The 27,912-nt window shown below is 38.8% G+C and overlaps 1 protein-coding gene across 2 annotated transcripts; it reads left to right on the top strand.

The window, feature by feature from the left end:
- Window positions 1-68: 68 nt before the first annotated feature.
- Window positions 69-25,595, top strand: LOC137082569 (leukocyte elastase inhibitor-like). Of its 2 annotated transcripts, none has more exons than XM_067447832.1 (8): window positions 69-301; window positions 602-778; window positions 1,614-1,757; window positions 1,880-2,044; window positions 2,131-2,248; window positions 2,464-2,606; window positions 24,472-24,639; window positions 24,758-25,595. In XM_067447832.1, the coding sequence occupies exons 2-8, from the start codon at window positions 611-613 to the stop codon at window positions 25,160-25,162; spliced, it is 1,311 nt and encodes a 436-aa protein (XP_067303933.1). In that variant the 5' UTR covers window positions 69-301; window positions 602-610; the 3' UTR covers window positions 25,163-25,595. The 2 variants fall into 2 exon arrangements, with proteins under 2 accessions (XP_067303933.1, XP_067303932.1); XM_067447831.1 differs by lacking the exons at window positions 24,472-24,639; window positions 24,758-25,595 and adding exons at window positions 2,694-2,861; window positions 2,980-4,179.
- Window positions 25,596-27,912: the final 2,317 nt, after the last annotated feature.

Here is a 27,912-nt window from a genome sequence, read left to right as displayed (position 1 = left end):
ATTAATATTGTAGTTTTAATGTATAAAGCCAGTGTGCTTTTGTTTCTGTGGATTGTTGATCTGCAGAAGAAACATCTGTCCTGACAGCACATTTCCACGCCTCCTCTTGACTAATCCCATCAACATTCGAAGCGGCAAGTTTCACCTTTCAAACAAGCGTTTCATTTTCTGGAAGGGCAGGCTTTGGTTTAGAGGATGGGCTCTTCAGGGCGAGGAAACATTTATAAGGAGGACAGACAGCAGATCATTAATTCACCTCAGACACACGGAGAAACTTCATCATTCCTGCTGAATACTCTAGGTAATGCTTTTATCTAACGTCTCTATTTGTTAGAAGTACCTTAATACAATGTATTGAGTAAAGCAAGTCTACTAGAACAGATTTCTACATGATGAGTAATGATGAAAATGAGGCAAACTGTTAAACTACTTTTCTGATTTTAACAAAACTGATGCATATGAGAGAAAAGCATTGATTGACTGCTTATTCGACAAGCATGCGATGTTGTTTACATTGGAAAGTTTGGGATTTAAGCAGAAAACATCCTGAAAACCTTTTCACTTTGTTATGCTGATCATATATTTCTCTTCTCCTTTCTAGCTTGTGAAAATGGAGCATTTGTCTGCAGCAAACACACATTTCTCCCTCAACCTGTTCAAGAAGATCAGCGGAAGAAACGCATCAGGAAATGTGTTCTACTCTCCTGTCAGCATCTCCTCGGCTCTGGCCATGGTGTTGCTCGGTGCTAGAGAAAACACTGCAGATCAGATGATTAAGGTGAGCTCACAATATACTTTTAAAAAAGAGTGACAGTAAAGTAGACTGAGACAGAAAGACCGTGACTCAAGCCTTTGCACAACAGGCGCATTTGTTCCAACTGTGTATTAAAGCAGCAGTACACAAAAAATTTACATCTTTACAATATTTGCTCATACTAACCACCCACACTGTGACCGAATCTCATAGCCTTCAGCCTGTGCACTTCACATGGGTCAGGCCCCGAGTGGCCATCGGGAGAATCGGGAGAATTCCCGGTGGGCCGCTCTGTCCGCTCATAAATTGGGCCGGCAGACTCGGCTGCTTCCTTTTTCTCTTAATTTTCTCTGTATGTCTATATGTGTTAAGTTACTGTGTGGCTGATATAATAACACCGCTAGTTACACTAGATTTGAATTTAAGCCAGCTGCATTATCATCAGACCGTGCATTAAAAAGTCCTGCTTTCTGTTGTTAGAGCGCTCTCTCTCTCTCTCTCTCTCTCTCTCTCTCTCTCTCTCTCTCTCTCTCTCTCTCTCTCTCTCTCTCTCTCTCTCTCTCTCTCTCTCTCTCTCTCGCTCTCTCTCTCTCTCTCTCTCTCTCTCTCGTTCAGCGAAATGCAACATTAAACTGTAAACACATGTAAAAGTGCTTTCACAAATGGGAAATTGTGTTAAATGAGTTCCAGCAATGCATAAACCATAAACCGCCAGCTATTAATCATTCTTTCTACTCTTTTCTAGTGTATTTTTTAAATTATTCTAATGGGTATTTAAGATGTGCATTCACACTATATAATGAAGTTATCCGAATAGTGAGGTTATCTTTATTAATTCTCCCATAATAATTTTGTGTAGGTCCTGGGATTTAACAATCCTCTACCTGCACAAGCAATGATGCAGCAAACCCAGGAGCCACCGTTTAGATGTGGCGTCAGAGATCAGCATACTCCATCAATGATGCAGCAAACCCAGGAACCTCAGATACCTGATGAATGGCTGGTAAGGATATTTACATCAAACACTAACCTCATGGCTTATGATTATAATAACAGCTGAATTTGCTGTAGTGGTACATGTGTATCCTTAGGGTTTGTCTGATTCATCTGATTAAATCTAAACAGAGATGTCCTGGTATGCCGGTACGAGAATATGCTGTATTTTACCCTGAGGACCAAATTCATTCCAGCTACAAGAAGTTTATGAGTGAGCTGAACAAACCAGGAGTCCCGTATGCGTTGAGTATTGCCAACCGCCTTTACGGAGAGCAATCCTATCAGTTTGTTGAGGTAAGACTTGGTTTATTCACTGGAGGTTCTGGAAATGTTCTCAGATCTAATATCATTTGCACCTCAATCGGTTTGCTATGTTACAGAAATTCCTTAATGACGCAAAAATATACTATGAAGCCGGACTTGAGAAGGTGGACTTCAAGACCAAATCAGAGGCTGCTCGCGTCAACATCAACAAATGGGTGGAGAAAAAAACACAAGGTGAAAACCACAAACTTACTATGAATTTTAAACCTTATCAACATACTTAAAAATAAAAGTTATTTAATGTTTTTGCAGCATTTTAGGTTCAGCAAAAATGTATTTTCAAGTGCCATGCTTGGCTTCATGGATTCTTGAGTTGAACTATAGTAAAAATATAAAATCATTCAGTTCAAATCACTGCTCAAAGTGAACAATGTCCATTTATATTTTAGAGAAGATCAAGGACTTGCTGCCACAGGGAGCCATCGATGCGATGACGAGACTGGTCTTGGTGAACGCCATCTACTTCAAGGGAAACTGGGAGAAGAAATTCCCAAAAGAAGCCACCAGAGATGAGCAGTTTAAGCTGAACAAGGTGCGATTTCATGCTCTTGTTTAAAATATTTTAACATTCATGATGGAATCTGAGGGGTTAAAATGTGTTTCTATTGACGTTTGTCAGAATCAAACTAAACCAGTGAAGATGATGCATCAAAAGGCAAAGTTTACTCTAAACTATATCCCAGAGATGAACTGTCAGGTTCTGGAGCTGCCGTATGTCGGGAAGAATCTCAGTATGTTGATCATCCTTCCTAATAAGATTGAAGACAGCACCACTGGCCTTCAGAAGGTGATGTGAATGCATAATTAGCCAGCTGTGACCAGTCAAATGTTAAATATTGTGAAACAGTTTTAATTTTTCATGACTGAACTGTTATTAATCTGACATGTCTCTCTTTATTATCCAGCTTGAAAAGGCACTGACCTACGAGAAGCTCATGGAGTGGACCAAACCAGAAGTCATGTTTGAACATGAGGTTGAAGTGTCTCTGCCCAGATTTAAGATGGAGGAAAAATATGATATGAAGACTCTTCTGATCAGCATGGGAATGGAGGATGTTTTTATGGAGGGGAAGGTGAACCTTTCAGGCATGACCTCCACCAAAGACCTGGTGGTGTCAAAGGTGATTCATAAAGCCTTTGTTGAAGTCAATGAGGAAGGAACCGAAGCGGCTGCAGCCACCGGCGTCGTCTTTACATCACGGTGTTATATCCCCCCACAGGAATTCATTGCAGACCATCCCTTCCTTTTCTTCATCCGACACAATCCAACCAAGAGTATTTTGTTTTACGGACGCTTCTGCTCTCCATGAGTGAGTCTTGCTGTATGAGACCCTTCCAGCTTGTTTAGGAGGCGATCTGGTTAAAATAAGTAGGAGAGACTTGGGACAACAAACCAACCGGTCATCTTTTGGTTTAAAAAACATTTATATGTGCCAACAGTAACAGCACCTATTGCAATTTACGTGAGAAAGACTTAGTATTAAATAAATAGTTTTAAGTTTGTTTTAAATGTTATACTACATTATACTAAATTGATTTAGCTTCAAACACACAAGTGTAAGTAGGATCTACATTATATTGAAATACATTAATTCCTAATCATTTTAGATCAGGGTCGTTATTATAAACTAAAACAAAGATTATTTAAAATATAAACATTAACTAACAGAAAAAAACTCTAGTTGCGAAGGCAAAGTTGAAGTACTCAAATAATTCAAGCTGAATAAAATATTAAAAATGACAATACACACAACAAAATTATGAAAACGTAATATGTAATAGTATATCAATGTAACTAAAATATGAATGCTTTAAATTCAAACAATGAGCAAAATAACACAAATAAAACTTCAAATAAAACTTAACCTACACTTCTAAACCATAAAACATTAATCTTAGAAATAAAATAAAGATATGTTTACATTAAAAGAAATGGACATTTTTTCTCTTTATATGCACATGCTGGATAAGTGTAAACGTGTTTATGATTGAAGAAATTAAATGCATTGCAATTGTCCTGAGTCTCATTCAGGTTGTGCTTTTGGACGGGTCCACAGATTATGCTTTTGCTACTGTTTAATCAAATCTATAAGTTTACATAAACATTTGTGTTGTTTCCTGCACTACAAGGTCAAATTATACATCCATTCAATGTAAAAGTATCTTCACCATATATGAAATAAATATTTACAATTATTCAATAAAACCTGTTTTGTTTAAGTTTTTTATTTTTTTTTTTTATTTTTTTTATTTAACAGAAACCACTGTTACAAATACAGTGGGGCAAAAAAGTATTTAGTCAGCCACCAATTGTGCAAGTTCTCCCACTTAAAAAGATGACAAAGGCCTGTAATTTTCATCATAGAATGATTTTAAAAAATCCAGAACATTTTAAATTATGGTGGAAATTAAGTATTTGGTCGCCTACAAAAAAGCAAGATTTTTTAGCTCTCACAGACCTGTAACTTCTTCTTTAAAAGGCTCCTCTGTTCTCCACTTGTTAGCTGTATGAATGGCACCTGTTTGAACTTGTTATCAGTATAAAAGACACCTGTCCAAAACCTCAAACAGTCAGACTCTAAACTCCACTATTACAGAGACCAAAGAGCTGTCAAAGGACACCAGAAACAAAATTGTAGACCTGCACCAGGCTGGGAAGACTGAATCTGCAATAGGTAAGCAGCTTGTGTGAAAAAAATCAACTGTGGGAGCAATTATTAAAATAGAAGACATACAAGACAACTGAATCTCACCCTGCGGGGTCAAAATGATCAAAAGAACGGTGAACTAATGGGGTCATGTATTGTGAGATTTTGAGTCAAAACCTCCTTCCGTCAGCAAGGGCATTGAAGATGAAATGTGGCTCTTTCAGCATGACAATGATCCCAAACAGATCACCTGGCAAAAAAGGAGTGTCTTTGTAATGGGTCCTGCACACTGTGCGATTTTCAAAATCCTTTGGGAATGTCCCTTGTCAGACTGTACGAACATGATCCCCGTGTCACACTGTAAGATCTCAGTTGTCATTAATGTCAGACTGCACGATATTTTAGGCGCGCTAAAAACGGACGCGCGCAAGAAATCTCACCCGGAGCTTTATATCATCAATGAATGACGCGTTGGGTGACAGTGAGCTGCATTACACGCGGGACTGAAATGCTGGCTACAAATAAATCTCTAGCTCTCGTTTTGGTCATAGTTTGTCTTGAAAAACCGAGATATTTGACTGTCGTCGTAGGAGAAGTCACACTGCAGGATTCTGTGCCAAATCTTCTGACACTGCCAGAATTTAGTCTGAGGTAAAATTTGATCGCAGCGCTCATTAATCGGCGGCCGGTGAACATGTCAAACTAACGACCAAAGACGTCAGATTTTAGCCTAGGATCTGAGGAATCTTTTAGGATTTCCTAAATTTGTCTCAGACGGCCAAATCGTTGCCAAAATCGCACAGTGTGCACCCGGCTTAAGAAGCATTTCAAGGTCCTGGAGTGGCTTAGCCAGTCTTCAGATCTCAACCTCATAGAAAATCTTTGGTTTCCCTGCGAAAGTCCCAAAACATCACTGCTCTAGAGGAGATCTGCATGGAGAAATGGGCCAAACTACCAAACTACCTTGTGGCGACTTAGGCAAGGCAAGTTTATTTGTATAGCAAATTTCATACCCAATGCTAATTCAAAGTGCTTTACATAGAAATTATTTAAAACAGTGATAGCATATGCATGAGAAATAAGAATACCATGTGTAAGAATTAAACATAAAACAAGAATAATTAAAACAGTTTTAAAAAATAATTAAATGAAATGAAATGGTCAAATACACAATAATGGTCTAATATAAAATAAGTTCAGTTTACTTCAGTTTACAGTCTACATACATGTACCATCTTAATTAGAACACCTCTCATTCATTTCTTTCTCAAGCATGTTCATAAAATCCATTTCAATTATTATTCCCTGATTACAGAAAACTTACAGACAATGTTTGACCTCTGATATTGCCAAGAAAGGATATTATTAAAAAAAGTATTGAGATGAACTTTTGTTATTGACAATTACTTATTTTCCACCATCATTTGCAAATAAAATCTTGCAAAAAAATCAGGTAATGTGATTTTCTGGATTTTTTCTTATTCTGTCTCTCATAGTTGAAGTGTACCTATGATGAAAACTACAGGCCTCTCTCATCTTTTTAAGTGGGAGAACTTGCAAAATTTGTGGCTGACTAAAAACTTTTTTGCCCCACTGTACTGGTCAAACTCTGGTGCCTATGAAACTCAAAGAATACAGGTTTCTGAAAAGGTTTTTGGGGGGAAACCACAGAAAGACTTATTTTTATGAATGTCATATTTGTAATATTCAGTTGTCAAATATTTTCCTCTCTCGCTACCCTTGAACCCTGGTCAGAGGAGGGGATTCCCCAAGTAAAGTGCAGTTGCAGTACCTCCCTGCAAAATGCTGCCACCTGGTGGGGTCATTGCAACTCCCATCCAGGACCTGTGAGCCAACAGCAGCTCTGGCCGCTAAGAATAACCACCGCCCTGCGTGCAATGGCCACCTGCAAGTCTACCAGGTCAAAGCACTTATAATGTAATGGGTAGTTCTGAGCCGGGTTTCATTGGTGTCGCTTGCATGGTGTCTGAGGGCTTGCTAGTGATTCATTGAGATTCATTTAGATTTGGCTATTCAGTTCGCTTGGCATCCCCCAGGTTTAGCACCATATGCTTTAGCTCGGTGGGAGACAGGGAGGCTCCTGTCCGGCAGAGATTGCAGTCCTATTGGCGAAGGACGTGATAGAGCCAGTCCATCCAGCCAATATAAAATCAGGGTTTACAGCCCTTTTACAGCTAGTTGTACTCAAGAAAGGCAGTGGGTTACAGCCAATCTTGGGTTTGTGTGTTTTGAATAAGGCCCTTCACAAGCTTCCATTCAAGATGCTAACGCGGAATCACATCCTCAGCCATCTGGGGCTTTGGGTCAACTGGAAAAAGAGCAAACTCTCCCCCATGCAGAGAACCTCTTTTCTCAGTATGGAGCTGGACTTGGTCAACATGACAGCACATCTCAGGAGCAAGCGTGCTCAGACAGTGCTGAGCTGGTTGAATTTCTCCCAGTGAGCCTGCTCGTACAGACACGAGGAGCAGGTCTTGATGGCTGCGCCTTTCTGGTCCATCCAGACCTGGTTCCCAGAACTGACACCCCTCAAATTTGCCCCAACCTTGCGGATTCCCCTGAGGAAGGCCCTGCCTTCTCAGCCACATGGCACCCGCATTCAGACCTCTGGAACCTTTATGTGTGATTTCTGGATGGGATGCAGAGGACTTAGTGGCCTACATCCAGCGGTAGTTTACATTTACATTTACATTTATGCATTTGGCAGACACTTTTATCCAAAGCGACTTACATGGCATTCAAGGTACACATTTTACATTATTGTCAGTTCTTGTCAGTGTCACGCTATCACTTCAACTACAGCCCCCTCTATGAGGTGCTCTTACGTTTTAATGTGAAACCTCTTCGTTGACTGGTTTTCTTCCCACAGTGAGAGCTGAACTCCGCAGGACTGAGGCTCTCTAGAACCGGAGATCGCCTCCCCCGGTCAATGTTATAAAGTGTCTAAGTGTCTATTTCCTTATCTCTGATGAGTTGTATACATTTGTAGACATTTCAATTAGGTATTTGTATAATTAAAACTACTAATATCAGTTAATAGTCTGTGTTTAGCTGAACCACCCATATAACAAACAAAACAAGCCCTGAACATGCAATAATTACTGAACATGATTAGTTAAGTGCATCTGATTGGGCTATACTTTCAATAAAACATTTGCAATGGGTTTGTAAAAGCTGTATGTTTTTAAATGTTATGTTTCGCATGCTTGGTATGAGTTTGTGTTGCCTTTCCTCTGTTCTGACCAGCAGGGGTCACCAACGTGTGGTGTTTCGAACACAGTGAATCATTGTGCAATGCAACAGGTTCAATTGATTCGAAGCTTTGAAAAGCTTTGTTTCTTCCATAACTGCTACAAAATGAGTTACTCGAGCTGGGCTGGTGAGGTTTGGAGGATGGGCTCTCAAGCCCTTGCACAACAAGCGAGATCTATCCAGCTGCAGGCCCACAACATCGCAGTTTCAGAACCACAGCCACAAAACCGAAACTTGGGGGCAGGGCTTAAACAGTTGCTCTACCCACACATCTCATTTTCATTTTTTTCTAAATAGAAGCTCTATTCACATTGATCTTGATTGGATCAATGTCAACAATATTTAACAATACTTTTCTGTAATATGCATATCATGATGTACATTAATCTCCTATTATTAATTTTTTATATATTTTTTCAGTTAATGGAGGTTATAAACCGAACTTTATAGTGATATTTCAGAACTTACTAAAATACTTTAGCAGTTATTAGCCGCAAATTTCCTCGGAGCGAAGACGGAGCGGTGTTTCTGATATCAGTGAGCGAGGCGGGTAGAGGGAGATGGTGAACCCGGAGCGGAGCTGGAGCGGAGGGATTCTTGAATGCTTAGAAAGAGCGTGGAGGGTAAATTGCCGCCGTTCCACTCCGCTCACATACTCTGGACTCGCAAGACTCGCAGCGGGGCGGGGGCGGGGCATCACGATGGTGTTTCTCCATCGTGATGTCGCACAGCCATCACGATGGACGATGATATCGTCCATCGGCACAACCCTAACCGCCGCCATCATGTTTCTGTGTTATAAACCCCCACAGTACTTTAACGCAGACCATCCTTTCCTTTTCTTCATCCGACACAATCCAACCAATAGCATTTTGTTTTACGGGCGCTTCTGCTCTCCATGAGTGAGTCCTGCTGCATGAGACCCTTCCAAATGAGTAGAAGCGACTTGAGACAGCAGCCTAATATTCCTGCTGCCGTCTCTATAATAATACAAAAATACCCAAAAAATTAACTTGTTCTTGACCGATTATTCATAGTGTGCAGAATTATTTTACATTTGATTAGTTTCTGTACCCGAATCGCTAAAATTTTTAAAACTGCTTATTTCAATTGTTCAAATTTGAATGATATCTAAGGTTTTCTATCTCATTGGAATCAAAATTAGGAATCGATAAGAATCGGAATCGTTAAAATAAAAATTATATCCAATAGGAATAAAACAGCAAGTTTTTATTAAAGTGCTGTACACACATAAAAGAAGAAAATATATCAATGATACAACTGCCACCTGTCTTTCTGTCTGTCTGTCTGTCTGTCTGTCTGTCTGTCTGTGTGTGTGTGTGTGTGTTTGGTCTTACAGTTATTTTGATTCTGTCATGTTTCCTAGTCAGTGTAACTGGCATTAGTTAAGTGTTGTTCAGCTGTGTTTGGTTAATAATCTCATTTTTGTCTGCTATTTAAGTTCCTCTTGTTCACTCAGTCTTTGTCTAGTCACTGTCACGTTAACCTGTTGTGTTTTCGTTGCCCATCTGCATGTTCCTGTGAAGTTAAGATTAAAGTTTATGTTTGATTGTAAGTCTTGTAAGCCTTACCATTACAACAACAGTCAACAACAGGAGAAAAGAGTAAGACACAGTAGTGGCGGCGAAGTGAAGCTTTCTGAACCAGAGAAGCTTTCAGCACGATTGTATCAGAAAAAGGTTCATTACTCGAAGCTTTTAAAACCAGAGCTCAATGAGGACATCTGCTGGTGAAATTGAGGGAAAGCGCTGTAAAAAAAATTTTTGCAACCAACGCAATATCTTAGAAGCAAAAAATGAATTAATGGATAGATGAATAAATAATGAATGAGTCAATATATTAAATACATGACAACAATCTGTTCCATTGCATACTCCTAGTAACTCAACCCAAAAGATAACATTTTGTATTGTGAATGTGGAAATTGAAAAAAAAAAAAAAAACTCATGACCAAAGGAAGTAGACAAAATAAATGCAAACACACATTTATGTTTGTGTGTATGTTTGTGTGTGTGTGTGTGTGTGTGTGTGTGTGTGTGTGTGTGTGTGTGTGTGTGTGTGTGTGTGTGTGTGTGTGTGTGTGTGTGTGTGTGTGTGTGTGTGTGTGTGTGTGTGTGTGTGTGTGTGTGTGTGTGTGTGTGTGTGTGTGTGTCATGGCCGCACTGGAGAGCACACCTGCATGATTTCCTAACAGCAACACCCGTTGTAACTGCCAGCGTTAATGCAGGAAATTGTGTTTTGACATGGCTGACTTTTGGCTACTACTTTTCTCAATGTGCCTTATAACAACAGCAAAAAACGCGTTTAAAGACGCGCTTCAGACCGGCAGAATCTACAAACAAAGCTGGACCATTCATGACCCTGTGCCCAATCACCCGGCGGGTGGAAACTACACGGAGTTTTTGACCAGCGTAAAAACACTCGGACAGGATGAGTGGGTTATATTCCAAAATAAGGAAAGAGCATTTAGGAAGACCCTGGATACGAAACACCTTGAGGATAAACACAACTTTCTCTTCTCGGGAGAAACACCGAAAAAATGGATCAGACTCATCCGCATTTTAAACAGAGTTTATTTTAAGAACGGAACTTTTACAATCACCCGGCGAAACGGAAAGCAGTTTGCATTACCTTTCCTGAAGTTTACAACCCGTGTACTGAAGAGAATGCCGCGAGCAAACGGCCTTCCTGAGGCCCAGACTGTGGACTCCCTCGCCGGCTGGATCGAGGCGGAGTTGCACTTTTTGCGGGACATCGTTCAGCCTGCACTGGGGGCATCACGGAGAGGAACCCATCAACAAAAGCAGGTGGGCAAAGACAAACTTGCTTATTTATGGCAGAATAGGAAATCTAGAGCAATCCAAATTATTCTCAATAACAGTACATATCCAAATGTACCAGTTGGTGCGAATAATATATCATCTGTGCAGAACTACTACTCTTTGAAATGCGCCCCTGAGAGGGTTGAAGGCGTGTTAAATGCACCGCCTTGGACTGGATCGATATTTCCGTACAATCTAACCAACTAAACACTTCGCTGTTCACCGTCACTGAGGTGGAAAAAGTGGTTAATGATCTTCCCAATAAAAAAGCAAGCGAACTTTGATGGCGTGACTTATGAAACGCTGAAAATGTCCAAACAAATTGTGTGTCCAATTCTGACCAATATATTTAACATCTGTCTAGAGAATGGTAAAGTTCCAGAATCATGGAAAGGGGCTCTGATCCACCGTATCCCCAAAAAAGATAATATTCCTGACGACCCGTCTACCTGGAGAGACATTTCATTACTGCCTACAGTATATAAGGTGTTTATGAAATGTATGCTGTCGCGAATACTTCCATGGTTAGTAGAGACAGGAATACTTTCACCGAAACAAAAAGCTTATATTAATAGGCAGGGGATGAATGAACACATTTTTTGTCTCAAAACGGGAATAGATGATTTTAAACACTCATCTACCAAGTTCTTCACGTTTTTTGGGGATTTTCGTGACGCATTTGGCACATTGCCCCATGATGTCATGTTTTGCGCATTGGAGGAAATAAGACCACCACAACTGTATGCCAATATAATTAAAGATGTGTATGATAACTCTTACATCCAAGTCATATGTGGAAGCGCCCTAACCAATCCCATCCCACTCAAAATCGGCATCAAAACAGGTTGCCCGTGGAGCGCCATTAACTTCATACTGGCAATTAACTCCTGGATGAAGTGGTTGTGCCAGTGCGCGCCAGCAGCTGTGCGATCCCCAAACCCAGTGCAAGGCTATGCGGACGATGTAGAAATCTCCTCAAGAGATGAACGCGTAATTTCCAACATGCTCCTCCGCACAGATGAGTTCATAAGATGGTCAGGTTTAGACATCAAACATACTAAATGTGCTGCATTTTATGAGACGCAGTGGAGGAAACAGATGGTACCAAGCAAAGTTCTCGCGGTCCCTCGCCCCGCTGCCTGTCACACCACAGTATCCTTATCTGGGTCATAAATTTAACGTTAGTGGTGATTGGGAGGAACAGATCACAGAGCTGAGTCAAGAGTACATCCAAAGACTTGGGCTGATCGATGCTGCCCCACTTCCCATAATGATGAAAATTGAGGCCGTCAGGCTGATTGCAGCGGCTAAAATTCAACATCTTTTTCCGAATGTACATATTCCTCAACATACATTGTCAGCAATGAACAACGAAACGGTGAAGCTGGTGAGGAAGTGGTTTTGTCTTAATAATCGTACAACTCGCGACATTATCTTCCAGCCGCGCAGGAGCGGAGGTCTCGGCGCTCCAAACATCGAATGGCTCTACACCGCTTCCAGAACAGGACATCTTATTAATATGCTTAACAATGATGATACAACCGTTAGAGAACTAGCACATGAATCGTTGTTTGTACATCTACAGCGTCGCAAAATACCTGCTGCGTCCACAAACGAGTCTCAGTTTCTTGGCTTTAAATTAAAGCAGAACGGAAAGCTGGAAATCAGAGCAGCTGGATTTGGAGTGCGCTCCGACTGGCTGGATTTAAATGATCTCTGCCACCGTACAGGAATACAGCTGTCCTGGGTGGGCTCCGACGGGAAAGTAGCTGCTCTAAATGACAATATAATCACCGATCCGCTGGTTTCCACTCTGGCGATTTTAAATAAAGACAATACATCTCATCAGCTTCAGATCAAACACATAAGAGCCTTAATTCTTAATCTTAGACAGACCCAAAGTGGACAGCACTGGACGGGCCTCAGATTACAAGGAAAACTTGCATTACTTCAATCTGCTGACCATTCAGTGTCTCATTCTGTCCTGACAAACCCCTCCATCTCAGAGCAAGATTACAATGTCTCCCAACTAAGTATAATCTGGCAACATGGTATCCATCAAAGCATGAGCCTTACTGTATATTACACCCAACTCAGCAGGAGAACGAAACTGTTGCTCATTTTCTAAACGGATACCACAATTATAAAGGACTTTATGTGGCCAGACATGACCGTCTGGTTGATCTGGTTGCAAAGGACTTGCAAAAGAGAAACTATGGACTAGTGTTGTCACGATACCAAAATTATGACTTCGATACGATACCAGACTAAAATATCGATATATCGATACTAAATCGATACCACAGTAAAAAAAAAAAAAAAAAAAAAAAAGATAACATAAGATGCTTAATATGACAACAGAACTTGTTATTATTCATTGTTATTTTTTACAAAAAATTCATGTGGCCAGCATGTTCCTTAGGGTTGGGCATCGTTTTGATTTGAACAATTATTGATCAATTGATCAATTACTATTAAAATTATCTCACAAATTTTTGCTATCTCAGTGTATTTTTTACAATGGTGTAAATGTGTTGCAATAGCTTACACGCAGCACAAGAAAGCTTGATTTCAAATGGTAAATTGAATTTAAAAAGACGACTAAACAGTAATAAAATAAGAACAAATAAACAGATTACAAACAATAGCACAAATAAATGCAATAGAATAGAAGATACAAATTAAATAGACTGCTTTACTTTTTCAGGTAGGTCTAACATTCAGATAAGTAAGGCCATCCTTAAAAATATTCTTGTTTGCCGTAACCCGACCGACCCTGTCAATTTAGGGCCGACTCAATTTTTTATTTTTTTCCCCTTTTAGTCCGACCGACTTGCCGGTTGTAAATTGGCTTTAAGACCGACCAATTTCTTTTTTTACTTTTCAAACAACTAATACAACAGTAATAAAATAATATGAATTATATTTTAGTAAGTATTATAAATGTATAAATTGCCTGGGCCATACAAACGAAGGCTACGTTCTTTCTTTTATATAAAAACCCGTGACGTCATCTATGTTTACACTATGGTTAACGGATGTCACACTATGGCCTGCACGTGCGTTCGTTTCGGCTCGGCTCATACTCTCATTCACTGTAACGTTAGACTTTTAAAGCCCTGTCGGAGATTTCGCCGCATTGTGTGACAGGAGTCAGGGACCATGGACACGTTACACACACCAGGCAAGTGCACTGCAGAGGGGAGGGCTTTAAACCCCTGTCCTTTTTGAAAATGAATCAAAAGTGCCCCTCTCAACATTTATCATTACTATATTGTGGCGAATAAAACATATTTTGAATTATAATTAATATAACAACGTGTACAAAACAGTAACAAATGGCGGAAAAGCCGTTTATCTTGTCTCTGTCAGTCTGAAATGTCGTTGTCATAACGCGTTGCTATGGGTAGCGTGTGTTCTGCTCGACCCCAGCGCGTGGTGGGAGCGGCGGCACTGGTTGTAACTTGAAAAATAATGCTTTATGTATGGTTCTGTCGATGGATACACGTGCACTACAACAGCGATAATAAAAGAAAAAGTGGGCAAAACGGTCTATCTTGGTAAACTGTGTTCAATGCATGCGAGTGCTGCCGTATGACCAGTCATTTTCGCCATCATCACCCAGTATATTCGCCAGAAGACGCGAATGAGAACCCTCTGCAGTGAGAGAAGATCTGTCTCTGTGCACAGCGCGCGCACGTCTCACAGCGCGCAAATATTGAGTTCTTTCAAGTCTTGCGTTTGAACGGATAAACTCACACAAAAAGTATGTCAACATGTCGATCTTGATGAGTATCCATCAGACATCAGTCTGTATATGCCTTAAGAGAACTGTATACAGTCGAGAAAGAAGATGCATATCTCTGTATTAGGTCTTAAAGGGGCAGTAGCCTTTACTGCTGTCTGTCAAACAAAAGATAAGGACATCACTCACTGCTCTTGATTGAATAGCTGGTTATAGCTACTTAATTAATTGAATTCATAAAAACAACTTTTTGCTTTTTAATATTCAAATGCACTAGTCTATATCACCAGATGCGTTGGTCTGGCAAGAAGTGCAAGCCACTTCAGAGACAGACACAGATAGTTGTGTGTTCACAATCGAGCGTAAAACGACCCCTTTTTACACAATCGAGCGTAAAAATAAGAAACATATCACAGGAAAATACTAAAACGGGAAGACAGCCGGAAAAGAGCTAAAATACGTGAGAAACCCGGAAAAAAAGGGAGGGTTGACAGCTTTGAGTCAATGACAGCTAGCTGGTGGTTGGACACTTTTCTTTAAGAATGCACCTGAAATTTATGCAATAAACATGTTTTTGACAAATATTTCAATTTGTTTGTGGTCTATATAGCCTGCAATTAGCCTACACGCCCGAAGGCACGGCTTGAAGACCCAGTCAGTGATGTCACAATATGCCAATTTGTTTAAATTCATACCTACGTAATCACCATCACCAAAAATGTAATTTTTTTTTTGTATTAAAATTTGAAAAAAAAAATATAGACCTACCTACCGACCCTTTTTTAATTTTTTTTTACTGTTACTGCAAACCAAAATATTTTTAAGCATGGCCTAACTGAATAAAAAAAAATGCATAGTAATTACATTTAAAACAACATTGGATAATGTTCTTTGTAAAAAAATTCAATAGCTTACAAAATATGCTTAATAAATATCTATCTAACTATTAAAGTTACACAAGTTGATCAGTCAAGAGCAGTGTGTGATCGTTTGTCTTTTTGTAGTTTGAATAACAAATGACTGCGGTCCCTTTAAGACTAACGGACGCATGGCTATGTGTGTGTGCGCTTCAGATGTGAGCACGAAATCTGCGGGGATTAGTAGAATTAATTTATGTGCAATCCCGCGCGAAATTCAGACCGATCACACACTAACACTAACACACTGTCATGAGGAAAAAGTCCAGCAGAACGCGCGTTCGCCGTGCTTAGAGGTTAACCGGGCTGAGTGAGAATATGCCGGTGTGTGTCAGCTCGCTGACGGCCAGAGAGAGCGCAGCTGATATCGATACTGTAAAAACATATCGTAAAAACGTATCGTTTCAGATATTCCAGTATCGATACATATCGAAATATCGATATTTCTGACAACACTACTATGGACATGAGAGTAAGATTTATAAGCATAGCACCGTACAGGTTAACTGGTTTCATCAGAATACATCTGACAGTGACTATTTTAAAAACATTCCCAATACTCCTGACATCGTAATTGTAAAAGAGGTCATGAAGTGTGTATGCATTTTTGAAGTGGGTTGCTGTTTTGATTTGTATATGGACACTTGTTACTATTCAAAACTATTGAAATATCAACCACTGGTAGATCTCATTCACAGATTGGGCTATAGATGTACATTAATAACTCTGGTGTTTGGAAGTTTAGGCCATGTCCATAAGAATGTGGTTAGAGGGATGCAGTTGGGAGGACTGCAAAAAAAGGAGGCAAAAAGGCTTGCTAGATTTTGCTCCGTTTCAGCCACTATAGGGAGCATGCAGATATGGAGACGGAGATGTTTTGTTTATCCTTAACGTGTAAAGTATTATAAATGGAAGGCCTTGTAGAAGTGTGTGAGCTGTGAACTGTAGACCTGTCACCTTGTCATTGACTCTTTTCAGAGTATTTGGATCTTGTTATCTTGTGCAATGTCTATCAGATCCAAATAAAAGCATTCAAATGGGCATTCTCCGTATACCAGAGCTGGGCACACATCATCTGATTCTGGGAGGAGACTTTAATACAGTTCTTAAACCTTCTCTAGACCGTTCCAAAGTATTTACAGCCCCTCCTTCCCCCTCTAAATCCACAACTATTATAAATGCTTTTTGCGGTTCTAGTGGTGTAGTAGATCCATGGAGATTTAAGAATCCTACATTAAAAGAGTATTCCTTCTTCTCCGCTGTTCATCAAACATATTCAAGAATAGATTTCTTTTTGCTGGATCAAGAAATGCTTTCATCAATTAAATCCTGCAGTTATGAAACCATTGTTATCTCTGACCACTCTCCAGTCACTATGGAGCTTTGGCTCCAGGTTAGAAGGCCAATTCAATGCAATTGGCGATTTAATACATCTTTGTTGTCTGATGAAACATTTGTAGACTTTATTTCTGCACAGATTGATTTCTTTATTGAAACTAACCAGCTGCCAGACACCAATATTTTAATACTTTGGGAAACTCTTAAAGCATATATCAGGGGTCAAATTATAGAATACACTGCTCGTCTCAATAGAAGCAGGTCTAGACGTTACAATGAGTTGATCAATCTAATCCACGATGTTGACCAGCAACACTCCTCAGCCCCTACAGCTGACCTCCGAAAAAAAAGAATAGCATTGCAAACTGAATTTGATCTTTTTGCTTCCACAGAAGCAGAAGAGAAATTTCTGAAATCTAGACAAAACTTTTATGAACATGGAGAGCGGGCAAGTAGGTTACTCTCTCATCAGCTGCGTCAATATTCTGCTGCCAATTTTATTACAAAAATTCAAACTGCGGATGGAGAAGTTAAGCTTGATTCCAAAGACATTAATGAGCAATTCAGATCATTTTATTCATCCTTATATTCTTCAGACAATCCTAATGATCATGTATTTCTTGACAATGTAACTCACCCGACTATAGCTGAGGAGGATAAGGCCATTCTTGAGCAGTCGATATTTGAAACTGAGATTAGTCAAGCAATTCGATCAATGAAAAATAGAAAGGCACCAGGCCCAGATGGGTATCCAATTGAGTTTTATAAGGCTTTTGCCTCTAAATTGATACCTTTATTGTGCCTTGTCTACAATGAATCACTCAAACAAGAGAAGCTGCCTACATCTATGACCCAAGCCACAATATCTGTCCTTCCCAAAAAGGGCAAAGACCTCACTAAATGTGAGTCTTATCGCCCGATCAGCCTGCTCACATGTGATTATAAAATACTTACAAAGATTCTCTCCCTAAGATTGGAATCTATAGTACCAAAAATTGTGCATCCTGACCAAACAGGCTTTGTAAAGGGCAGGCAGTCTTTTCACTATTTGCGTCGCCTCTTTAACATAATATACTCTAAACATTCGATTCACTCGCCAGAAATTGTGATCTCACTAGACACGCATAAAGCCTTCGATCGAATTGAGTATGGACACCTTTTCAAAACTCTAAGCAAATTCGGCTTTGGTCCAATCTTTATTTCTTGGATTCGGACGCTGTATGCAGCACCCCAAGCTAGAGTGAGGACTAATAACTTTAATTCGCTATATTTCATTGTTCAGAGAGGGACTCGACAGGGTTGTCCCCTCTTCTCTTTGATCTGGTCATTGAGCCACTTGCCGCGGCTTTGCGATGTAATAACAATATACGGGGTATCACGAGGGATGGCCTGGTTCATAAAGTGTCATTGTATGCCGATGATTTGCTGATGTTTATATCGGATCCAGAGACTTCAATCCCAGAATGCTTAGACATCATTTACCAATTTGGTAAATCCTCTGGGTATAAGATTAACCTCACCAAAAGTGTTTTGTTCCCAATAAATGTTTTAGCTCGGAATCGATCCTTTGACTCATACCCATTCAGGACTACAGAGGGCCCCATGACATACCTGGGAGAAAGCGTTACAAGTAAATATAAGGACCTATTCCAAAATAACTTCAAATCAGCCTTAGGACAGATCAAGGAGAATTTTGATCGTTGGTCTAATTTGCCTCTGTCCCTGGCTGGACGTATTAATTCAATAAAGATGGTAACGTTACCTAAGATCTTGTATTTATTCCAAACAGTCCCAATTTTCATACCCAAATCATTCTTTAAGGAACTTGACAGGCACATCAGTACATTTATATGGAACAAAACTATACCTCGCGTACGGAAAACAGTTCTCGAGAGACGTAAGGAGAATGCTGGACTAGCTCTACCAAATTTTTTATACTATTATTGGGCTGCAAACATTCACAAATTAGTAATATGGTATGGAGCTTCTATGGGTGGGAGTAGTCCGAGTTGGTGTCTAATGGAACAACATTCATGCTCGTCCGTCTCTTTGGCATCAATGTTATGTGCTCCACTGCCAGTGGCAGTGGGTGCACATACGGACAATCCTATTGTAAGAGGCAGCTTGCGTATATGGACCCAATTTCGCAAACATTTTGGTCACATACAAGCTTTGGTGTCCATGCCTCTGTCCTCAAACTTTCTCTTTAAGCCATCACTTATAGATACGGCCTTTCTCACCTGGGCTAGAAAAGGCATAAACAGTGTGGGAGATCTTTTTGTAGAGTGCACTTTCGTTTCTTTCGACTACTTGGTTAATGAATTAAGTTTACCAAAAACACATTTCTTCAGGTATCTTCAGGTCCGTGATTTTGTCCGTTCCCAGTTTCGTTCATTCCTTCAAAACCAAATATTGGCCCTCTCGATCATTGTCTGATGGTCAAGCCTTATCTCTCAGTTGGTGTCTCCCAGCCGTATACTGCTATCCAGGCCATGAAATGCCCATCTCTTCTGTCCCTTAAGGTACAGTGGGAGGAGGATCTAAATACTGAATTGACGGATGAAATTTGGCAAAGAGCTATACACAAAATATACACATCGTCTATCTGTGTTAGGCACAGGATGGTACAATTCAAAGTATTTAATCACCTGCCCCTCACTAGGACCAAATTGGCCAAAATATATCCTAATGTTGATCCTATTTGTACACGATGTCACCAAGCCCCTGCCTCTTTGGCTCACATGTTCTGGTCATGCCCAAGCATAAGAACATTCTGGTCTGAGATATTTAATACATTCACCTACATTTGTAAAAAGAATATTGATCCGGATCCTATCATTGCAGTATTTGGGGTGGTAGACACAAAAGTTGGGGTCTCAAGAGGCCAGTCTCAATTAATAGCATTCTCTACACTGTTAGCACGCCGACTAATTCTTACAAATTGGAAATCTCCCTCACCTCCAAAACACTCACGCTGGGTGTGCGAAATTATGTCTTTACTTCAGCTTGAAAAGTTAAGAACTACAGTCCAAAACTCAGCAGAAAGGTTTCAGAATGCATGGCAACCTTTCTTGGATTATTATGAAAATGCATTTGATGCTAATCCTTTAGATTAAAAAATAAAAGTTAGGTTCCCCCCCCCCCCCTTTTTAATTTTAATTTAATTTAATTTATTTTTTTAGTTTTGTTTGTTGTGTTTTGTGTGCATTCTCAATATGCTTTGGATAACTTTGGATTTTCACTCTTTCCTCAAAATCACACCCAACATGACTCACAGTTCTGGTGTAATTTACCTTCAAAACTGTTCTAATGAATAGCGTTGGCCTGATTGACAGATATATCCCTAAGATATATGAATAACAACAAATATGAGCATTGCCACATTTTATGTGTCAATCTGATGAGGAAATTTTACATAGAAAACACACGTCAATAAGGCTCACTTGAGAAATACATTATGTGCAGAAATGCCAGGAGCAATTTTAATAAACTATCATACAGTAATTTCAGGAGCAATAACATTTAGATACAAAGAGCGCATGGCGAATAAAAATGCAGTCCAACTTGTTCTTCCCCAAGCATCAAGGGAAATGACATGATGACTTAACCTTCATTGCTTGTATCAAAATATATTTAGAAAGAATATAAAACATTACTAAAAAAATGTTGAATGATTTATTTGACTGGGATGTGAGAACCCCTAATGTATTACTTTATTTGTAAGAGTATTTGATTATATATTTGTCTTTGTTACACTGTAATTATACTGAGAAATATAAAGTAACTACACACTGTAAAAAATGTGGTTGTTTTTTGTTGGTTTAACTTAAAAAAAAGTAAGTAACCTGGTTGCCTTAAAATTTTGAGTTTATTGACATTAAAAATTTGAGTTGATACAATGAAGGAAATTTGTTTAATAAATAGAAACTCAAAATATTTTTGTATCTGAACCACATAAAAAAATGTGATAAATCATGAAAATAGCACTATTTGGCATGTTTCACTGCGTCACCAGAAATAAAACACACACAATTACCCAATATGCTTACAAAATCTTTTAATAATATTTTAATAAAGGTTGTCGAATCTCAAAAAATGTATTAACTCAAAATTTCAATTTCAATGAACTCAAAATTTTAAGGCAACCAGGTAACTTTTTTTCTAAATATTTTTTTACAGTGCATGTACTTACTATAGGGTTAGGCTTTGGTGAGGTTTATACTTGGTTTCGTATAATTATGCATTAAGTAAATATGCTCTAAGAACGTTTTGCTAACGTAATGCTATATGTTATTTCTGAATGTTCTCTGGGCATTCAAAACATCCCGTTTTTAAATGTTTTAAATGTTTTTTCTTGGTTATGCAAACATTCATTTTTTTCATTTTGCAAATATTACTGGAACGTTGTGCACTTGAGGGTGTTAAAACATGTCTAATTTAGAGTAGCTTATGAAATTTGGAGCAGCTGAACAATTTGTTTAAAAAGCTTAATTGTTGTATATTATGTAATATATTAATATTGTAGTTTTAATGTATAAAGCCAGTGTGCTTTTGTTTCTGTGGATTGTTGATCTGCAGAAGAAACATCTGTCCTGACAGCACATTTCCACGCCTCCTCTTGACTAATCCCATCAACATTCGAAGCGGCAAGTTTCAACTTTCAAACAAGTGTTTCATTTTCTGGAAGGGCAGGCTTTGGTTTAGAGGATGGGCTCTTCAGGGCGAGGAAACATTTATAAGGAGGACAGACAGCAGATCATTAATTCACCTCAGACACACGGAGAAACTTCATCATTCCTGCTGAATACTCTAGGTAATGCTTTTATCTAACGTCTCTATTTGTTAGAAGTACCTTAATACAATGTATTGAGTAAAGCAAGTCTACTAGAACAGATTTCTACATGATGAGTAATGATGAAAATGAGGCAAACTGTTAAACTACTTTTCTGATTTGAACTAAATTGATATATACGAGAGAAAAGCATTGATTGACAATTTCTTTGAAAAGCATGCGATGTTGTTTACATTGGAACGTTTGTGATTTAAGCAGAAAACATCCTGAAAACCTTTTCACTTTGTTATGCTGATCATATATTTCTCTTCTCCTTTCTAGCTTGTGAAAATGGAGCATTTGTCTGCAGCAAACACACATTTCTCCCTCAACCTGTTCAAGAAGATCAGCGGGGGAAACGCATCAGGAAATGTGTTCTACTCTCCTGTCAGCATCTCCTCGGCTCTGGCCATGGTGTTGCTCGGTGCAAGAGAAAACACAGCGGCTCAGATGATTAAGGTGAGCTCACAATATACTTTTAAAAGAGGGTGACAGTAAAGTAGACTGAGACAGAAAGACCGTGACTCAAGCCTTTGCACAACAAGCGCATGTGTTCCAACGGTGTATTAAAGCAACAGTAGCAAGCAGACTCGGCTGCTTCCTTTTTCTCTTAATTTTCTCTGTATGTCTATATGTGTTAAGTTACTGTGTGACTGATATAATAACACCGCTAGTTACACTAGATTTGAATTTAAAGCAGCTGCATTATCATCAGACCGTGCATTAAAAAGTCCTGCTTTCTGTTGTTAGAGTGCTCTCTCTCTCTCTCTCTCTCTCTCTCTCTCTCTCTCTCTCTCTCTCTCTCTCTCTCTCTCTCTCTCTCTCTCTCTCTCTCTCTCTCTCTCAGAACTTTAGCGTGTCGCGTGTTCGTGTAGTGGTTGCCACGGAGAAAAAAACAAACAAAACAAAATTTTAATTTTATGCTGTGGAGAGTAAGCATATCGCAGAAGGATAAAATGAATGGTAAAAAGATGCCAGGTGGAGCTGAAAAAGCCAGGTTAAAAAAAAGAAAGGCAGAAATAGTAGCTTCTTTCTTTCTTTCTTTCTTTCTAGATCTAAGATCTCTTTCGGGATCTTGGGCATAGCCTCCCGGGCTGAAAATAGGTCCCACTCCGGCCCTGACTGGGGTTCAATACAGAATTATGAATATAAAGAAGCCCTGAAAATGTAAAATTTAAGGAGAAATGTCTTAAATGAATCCAGAATACTTTCATGTTTTAACAAGTTATTTTTAGTTTTTTCGTAATATAATATTGTTTGCAAGCAGTTTAATTCATAAAATGTGATCAAATTTAAATCTAAATCCATAAAATGATCCCATGATGTGAATGTTCTATATATGAAGCACCTGATGGAACCTTTTATATTTATAACCTGTTATATATTCCAAGTTGCTATTTTTAGAACTTAACGTTCAGCGAAATGCAACATTAAACTGTAAACACATGTAAAAGTGCTTTCACAAATGGGAAATTGTGTTAAATGAGTTCCAGCAATGCATAAACCATAAACCGCCAGCTATTAATCATTCTTTCTACTCTTTTCTAGTGTATTTTTTAAATTATTCTAATGGGTATTTAAGATGTGCATTCACACTATATAATGAAGTTATCCGAATAGTGAGGTTATCTTTATTAATTCTCCCATAATAATTTTGTGTAGGTCCTGGGATTTAACAATCCTCTACCTGCACAAGCAATGATGCAGCAAACCCAGGAGCCACCGTTTAGATGTGGCGTCAGAGATCAGCATACTCCAATGATGCAGCCAACCCAAGAGCGACTGCTTAGATGTGGCGTCAAAGATCAGCATGCTCCATCAATGATGCAGCAAACCCAGGAACCTCAGATACCTGATGAATGGCTGGTATGGATATTTACATCAAACACTAACCTCATGGCTTATGATTATAATAACAGCTGTATTTGCTGTAGTGGTAAATGTGTATCCTTAGGGTTTGTCTTATTCATCTGATTAAATCTAAACAGAGATGTCCTGGTATGCCGGTACGAGAATATGCTGTATTCTACCCTGAGGACCAAATTCATTCCAGCTACAAGAAGTTTTTGAGTGAGCTGAACAAACGAGGAGTCCCGTATGCGTTGAGTATTGCCAACCGCCTCTACGGAGAGCAATCCTATCAGTTTGTTGAGGTAAGACTCGGTTTATTCACTGGAGGTTCTGGAAATGTTCTCAGATCTAATATCATTTGCACCTCAATCGGTTTGCTATGTTACAGAAATTCCTTGATGACGCAAAAATATACTATGAAGCCGGACTGGAGAAGGTGGACTTCAAGAACAAATCAGAGGCTGCTCGCGTCAACATCAACAAATGGGTGGAGAAAAAAACACAAGGTGAAAACCACAAACTTACTATGAATTTTAAACTTAATCAACATACTTAAAAATAAAAGTTATTTAATGTTTTTGCAGCATTTTAGGTTCAGCAAAAATGTATTTTCAAGTGCCATGTTTGGCTTCATGGGTTCTTGAGTTGAACTATAGTAAAAATATAAAATCAGTCAGTTCAAATCACTGCTCAAAGTGAACAATGTCCATTTATATTTTAGAGAAGATCAAGGACTTGCTGCCACAGGGAGCCATCGATGCGATGACGAGACTGGTCTTGGTGAACGCCATCTACTTCAAGGGAAACTGGGAGAAGAAATTCCCAAAGGAAGCCACCAGAGATGAGCAGTTTAAGCTAAACAAGGTGCGATTTCATGCTCTTGTTTAAAATATTTTAACATTCATGATGGAATCTGAGGGGTTAAAATGTGTTTCTATTGATGTTTGTCAGAATCAATCTAAACCAGTGAAGATGATGCATCAAAAGGCAACGTTTCCTCTGGCCTTCATCCCAGAGATGAACAGTCAGGTGCTGGAGCTGCCGTATGTCGGGAAGAATCTCAGTATGTTGATCATCCTTCCTAATAAGATTGAAGACGACACCACTGGCCTTCAGAAGGTGATGTGAATGCATAATTAGCCAGCTGTGACCAGTCAAATGTTAAATATTGTGAAACAGTTTTCATTTTTCATGACTGAACTGTTATTAATCTGACATGTCTCTCTTTATTATCCAGCTTGAAAAGGCACTGACCTACGAGAAGCTCATGGAGTGGACCAAACCAGAAGTCATGTGCCAGGAAGAGGTTGAAGTGTCTCTGCCCAGATTCAAGATGGAGGAAAAATATGATATGAAGACTCTTCTGATCAGCATGGGAATGGAGGATGTTTTTATGGAGGGGAAGGTGAACCTTTCAGGCATGACCTCCACCAAAGACCTGGTGGTGTCAAAGGTGATTCATAAAGCCTTTGTTGAAGTCAACGAGGAAGGAACCGAAGCGGCTGCAGCCACCGGCGTCGTCTTTCCAACACGGTGTTATATCCCCCCACAGGAATTCATTGCAGACCATCCCTTCCTTTTCTTCATCCGACACAATCCAACCAAGAGTATTTTGTTTTACGGACGCTTCTGCTCTCCATGAGTGAGTCTTGCTGTATGAGACCCTTCCAGCTAGTTTAGGAGGCGATCTGGTTAAAATAAGTAGGAGAGACTGGGGACAACAAACCAACCGGTCATCTTTTGGTTTAAGAAACATTTATATGTGCCAACAGTAACAGCACCTATTGCAATTTACGTGAGAAAGACTTAGTATTAAATAAATAGTTTTAAGTTTGTTTTAAATGTTATACATTATACTAAATTGATTTAGCTTCAAACACACAAGTGTAAGTAGGATCTTTATTATATATTATATTGAAATACATTAATTCCTAATCATTTTAGATCAGGGTCGTTATTATAAACTAAAACAAAAATTATTTAAAATAAAATAAACATTAGAAAAAAACTATAGTTGCGAAGGCAAAGTTGAAGTACTCAAATAATTCAAGCTGAATAAAATATTAAAAATGACAATACACACAACAAAATTATGAAAACGTAGTATGTAATAGTATATCAATGTAACTAAAATATGAATGCTTTAAATTCAAACAATGAGCAAAATAACACAAATAAATCTTCAAATAAAACTTAACCAAACCTTAAAACATTAATCTTAGAAATAAAATAAAGATATGTTTACATTCAAAGTAATGGACATTTTTTTCTCTTTATATGCACATGCTGGATAAGTGTAAACGTGTTTATGATTGAAGAAATTAAATGCATTGCAATTGTCCTGAGTCTCATTCAGGTTGTGGTTTTGGACGGGTCCACAGATTATGCTTTTGATACTGTTTAATCAAATCTATATAGTCTACATAAACATTTGTGTTGTTTCCTGCACTACAAGGTCAAATTATACATCCATTCAATGTAAAAGTATCTTCACCATATATGAAATAAATATTTACAATTATTCAATAAAACCTGTTTTGTTTAAGTTTTTTTTTTTTTTTGTTATTTAACAGAAACCACTGTTACAAATACAGTGGGCAAAAAAGTATTTAGTCAGCCACCAATTGTGCAAGTTCTCCCACTTAAAAAGATGACAAAGGCCTGTAATTTTCATCATAGAATGATTTTAAAAAATCCAGAAAATTTCAAATTATGGTGGAAATTAAGTATTTGGTCGCCTACAAAAAAGCACGATTTTTTAGCTCTCACAGACCTGTAAATTCTTCTTTAAAAGGCTCCTCTGTCCTCCACTTGTTAGCTGTATGAATGGCACCTGTTTGAACTTGTTATCAGTATAAAAGACACCTGTCCAAAACCTCAAACAGTCAGACTCTAAACTCCACTATTACAGAGACCAAAGAGCTGTCAAAGGACACCAGAAACAAAATTGTAGACCTGCACCAGGCTGGGAAGACTGAATCTGCAATAGGTAAGCAGCTTGTGTGAAAAAAATCAACTGTGAGAGCAATTATTAAAATAGAAGACATACAAGACAACTGAATCTCACCCTGTGGGGTCAAAATGATCAAAAGAACGGTGAGCAAAAATTCCAGAACCACATGGGGGGACCTAGTGAATGACCTGCAGAGAGCTGGGACCAAAGTAACAAAGGCTACCATCAGTAACACACTACTCCGTCAGGGACTCAAATCCTGCAGTTACAGACTTGTCCCCCTGCTTAAGCCAGTACATGTCCAGGCCCATCTGAAGTTTGCTAGAGAGCATTTGGATGATCCAGAAGAGGAGTGGGAGAATGTCATATGGTCAGATGAAACCAAAATATAACTTTTTGGTAAAAACTCATCTAAAAGAATGCAGAGTTGCACCATACCTAATGTGAAGCATGGGGGTGGAAACATCATGCTTTGGGGCTGTTTTCTGCAGGGGAACCAGGACGACTGATCCATGTAAAGGAAAGAATGAATGGGGTCATGTATCGTGAGATTTTGAGTCAAAACCTCCTTCCGTCAGCAAGAGCATTGAATATGTAGGAGTGGCTTAGCCAGTCTTCAGATCTCAACCCCATAGAAAATATTTGGTTTCCCTGCAACAGTCCCAAAACATCACTTCTCTAGAGGAGATCTGCATGGAGAAATGTGCCAAAATGCCAAACTACCTTGTGGCGACTTAGGCAAGGCAAGTTTATTTGTATAGCACATTTCATACCCAATGCAATTTCAAAGTGCTTTACATAGAAATTATTTAAAACAGTGATAACATATGCATGAGAAATAAGAATACCATGTGTAAGAATTAAACATAAAACAATGATAATTAAAACAGTTTTAAAAATAATTAAATTAAATTAAATGGTAAAATACACAATAATGGTCTAATATAAAATAAGTTCAGTTTACTTCAGTTTACAGTCTACATACATGTACCATCTTAATTAGAACACCTCTCATTCATTTCTTTCTCAAGCATGTTCATAAATTCATTTCAATTATTATTCCCTAATTACAGAAAACTTACAGACAATGTTTGACCTCAAGAAAGGGTATATAAAAAAAAAGTACCGAGATGAACTTTTGTTATTGACCAAATACTTTGCACCATAATTTGCAAATAAAATCTTTCAAAAAATCAGGTAATGTGATTTTCTGGATTTTTTTCTTATTCTGTCTCTCATAGTTGAAGTGTACCTATGATGAAAACTACAGGCCTCTCTCATCTTTTTAAGTGGGAGAACTTGTACAATTTGTGGCTGATTAAAAACTTTTTTGCCCCACTGTACTGGTCAAACTCTGGTGCCTATGAAACTCAAAGAATACAGGTTTCTGAAAAGGTTTTTTGGGGGGGAAACCACAGAAAGACAGGAAATTAAACCAC

This window comes from Pseudorasbora parva, chromosome 7, assembly GCF_024679245.1.
Source record: "Pseudorasbora parva isolate DD20220531a chromosome 7, ASM2467924v1, whole genome shotgun sequence".
Lineage (NCBI taxonomy): Eukaryota > Metazoa > Chordata > Actinopteri > Cypriniformes > Gobionidae > Pseudorasbora > Pseudorasbora parva.
Note: the sequence above shows the minus strand (reverse complement) of the source record. Positions and strands in the feature narration are given on the sequence as shown.

Bases quoted from the DNA above. Each gene is read 5' to 3' on its own strand.
- LOC137082569 (XM_067447832.1), top strand. From the start codon at position 611: ATGGAGCATTTGTCTGCAGCAAACACACATTTCTCCCTCAACCTGTTC. The intron at 1,758-1,879 runs GTAAGGATATTT...AAATCTAAACAG, and splicing joins AGATACCTGATGAATGGCTG to AGATGTCCTGGTATGCCGGT. The intron at 24,640-24,757 runs GTGATGTGAATG...TTTATTATCCAG, and splicing joins ACACCACTGGCCTTCAGAAG to CTTGAAAAGGCACTGACCTA.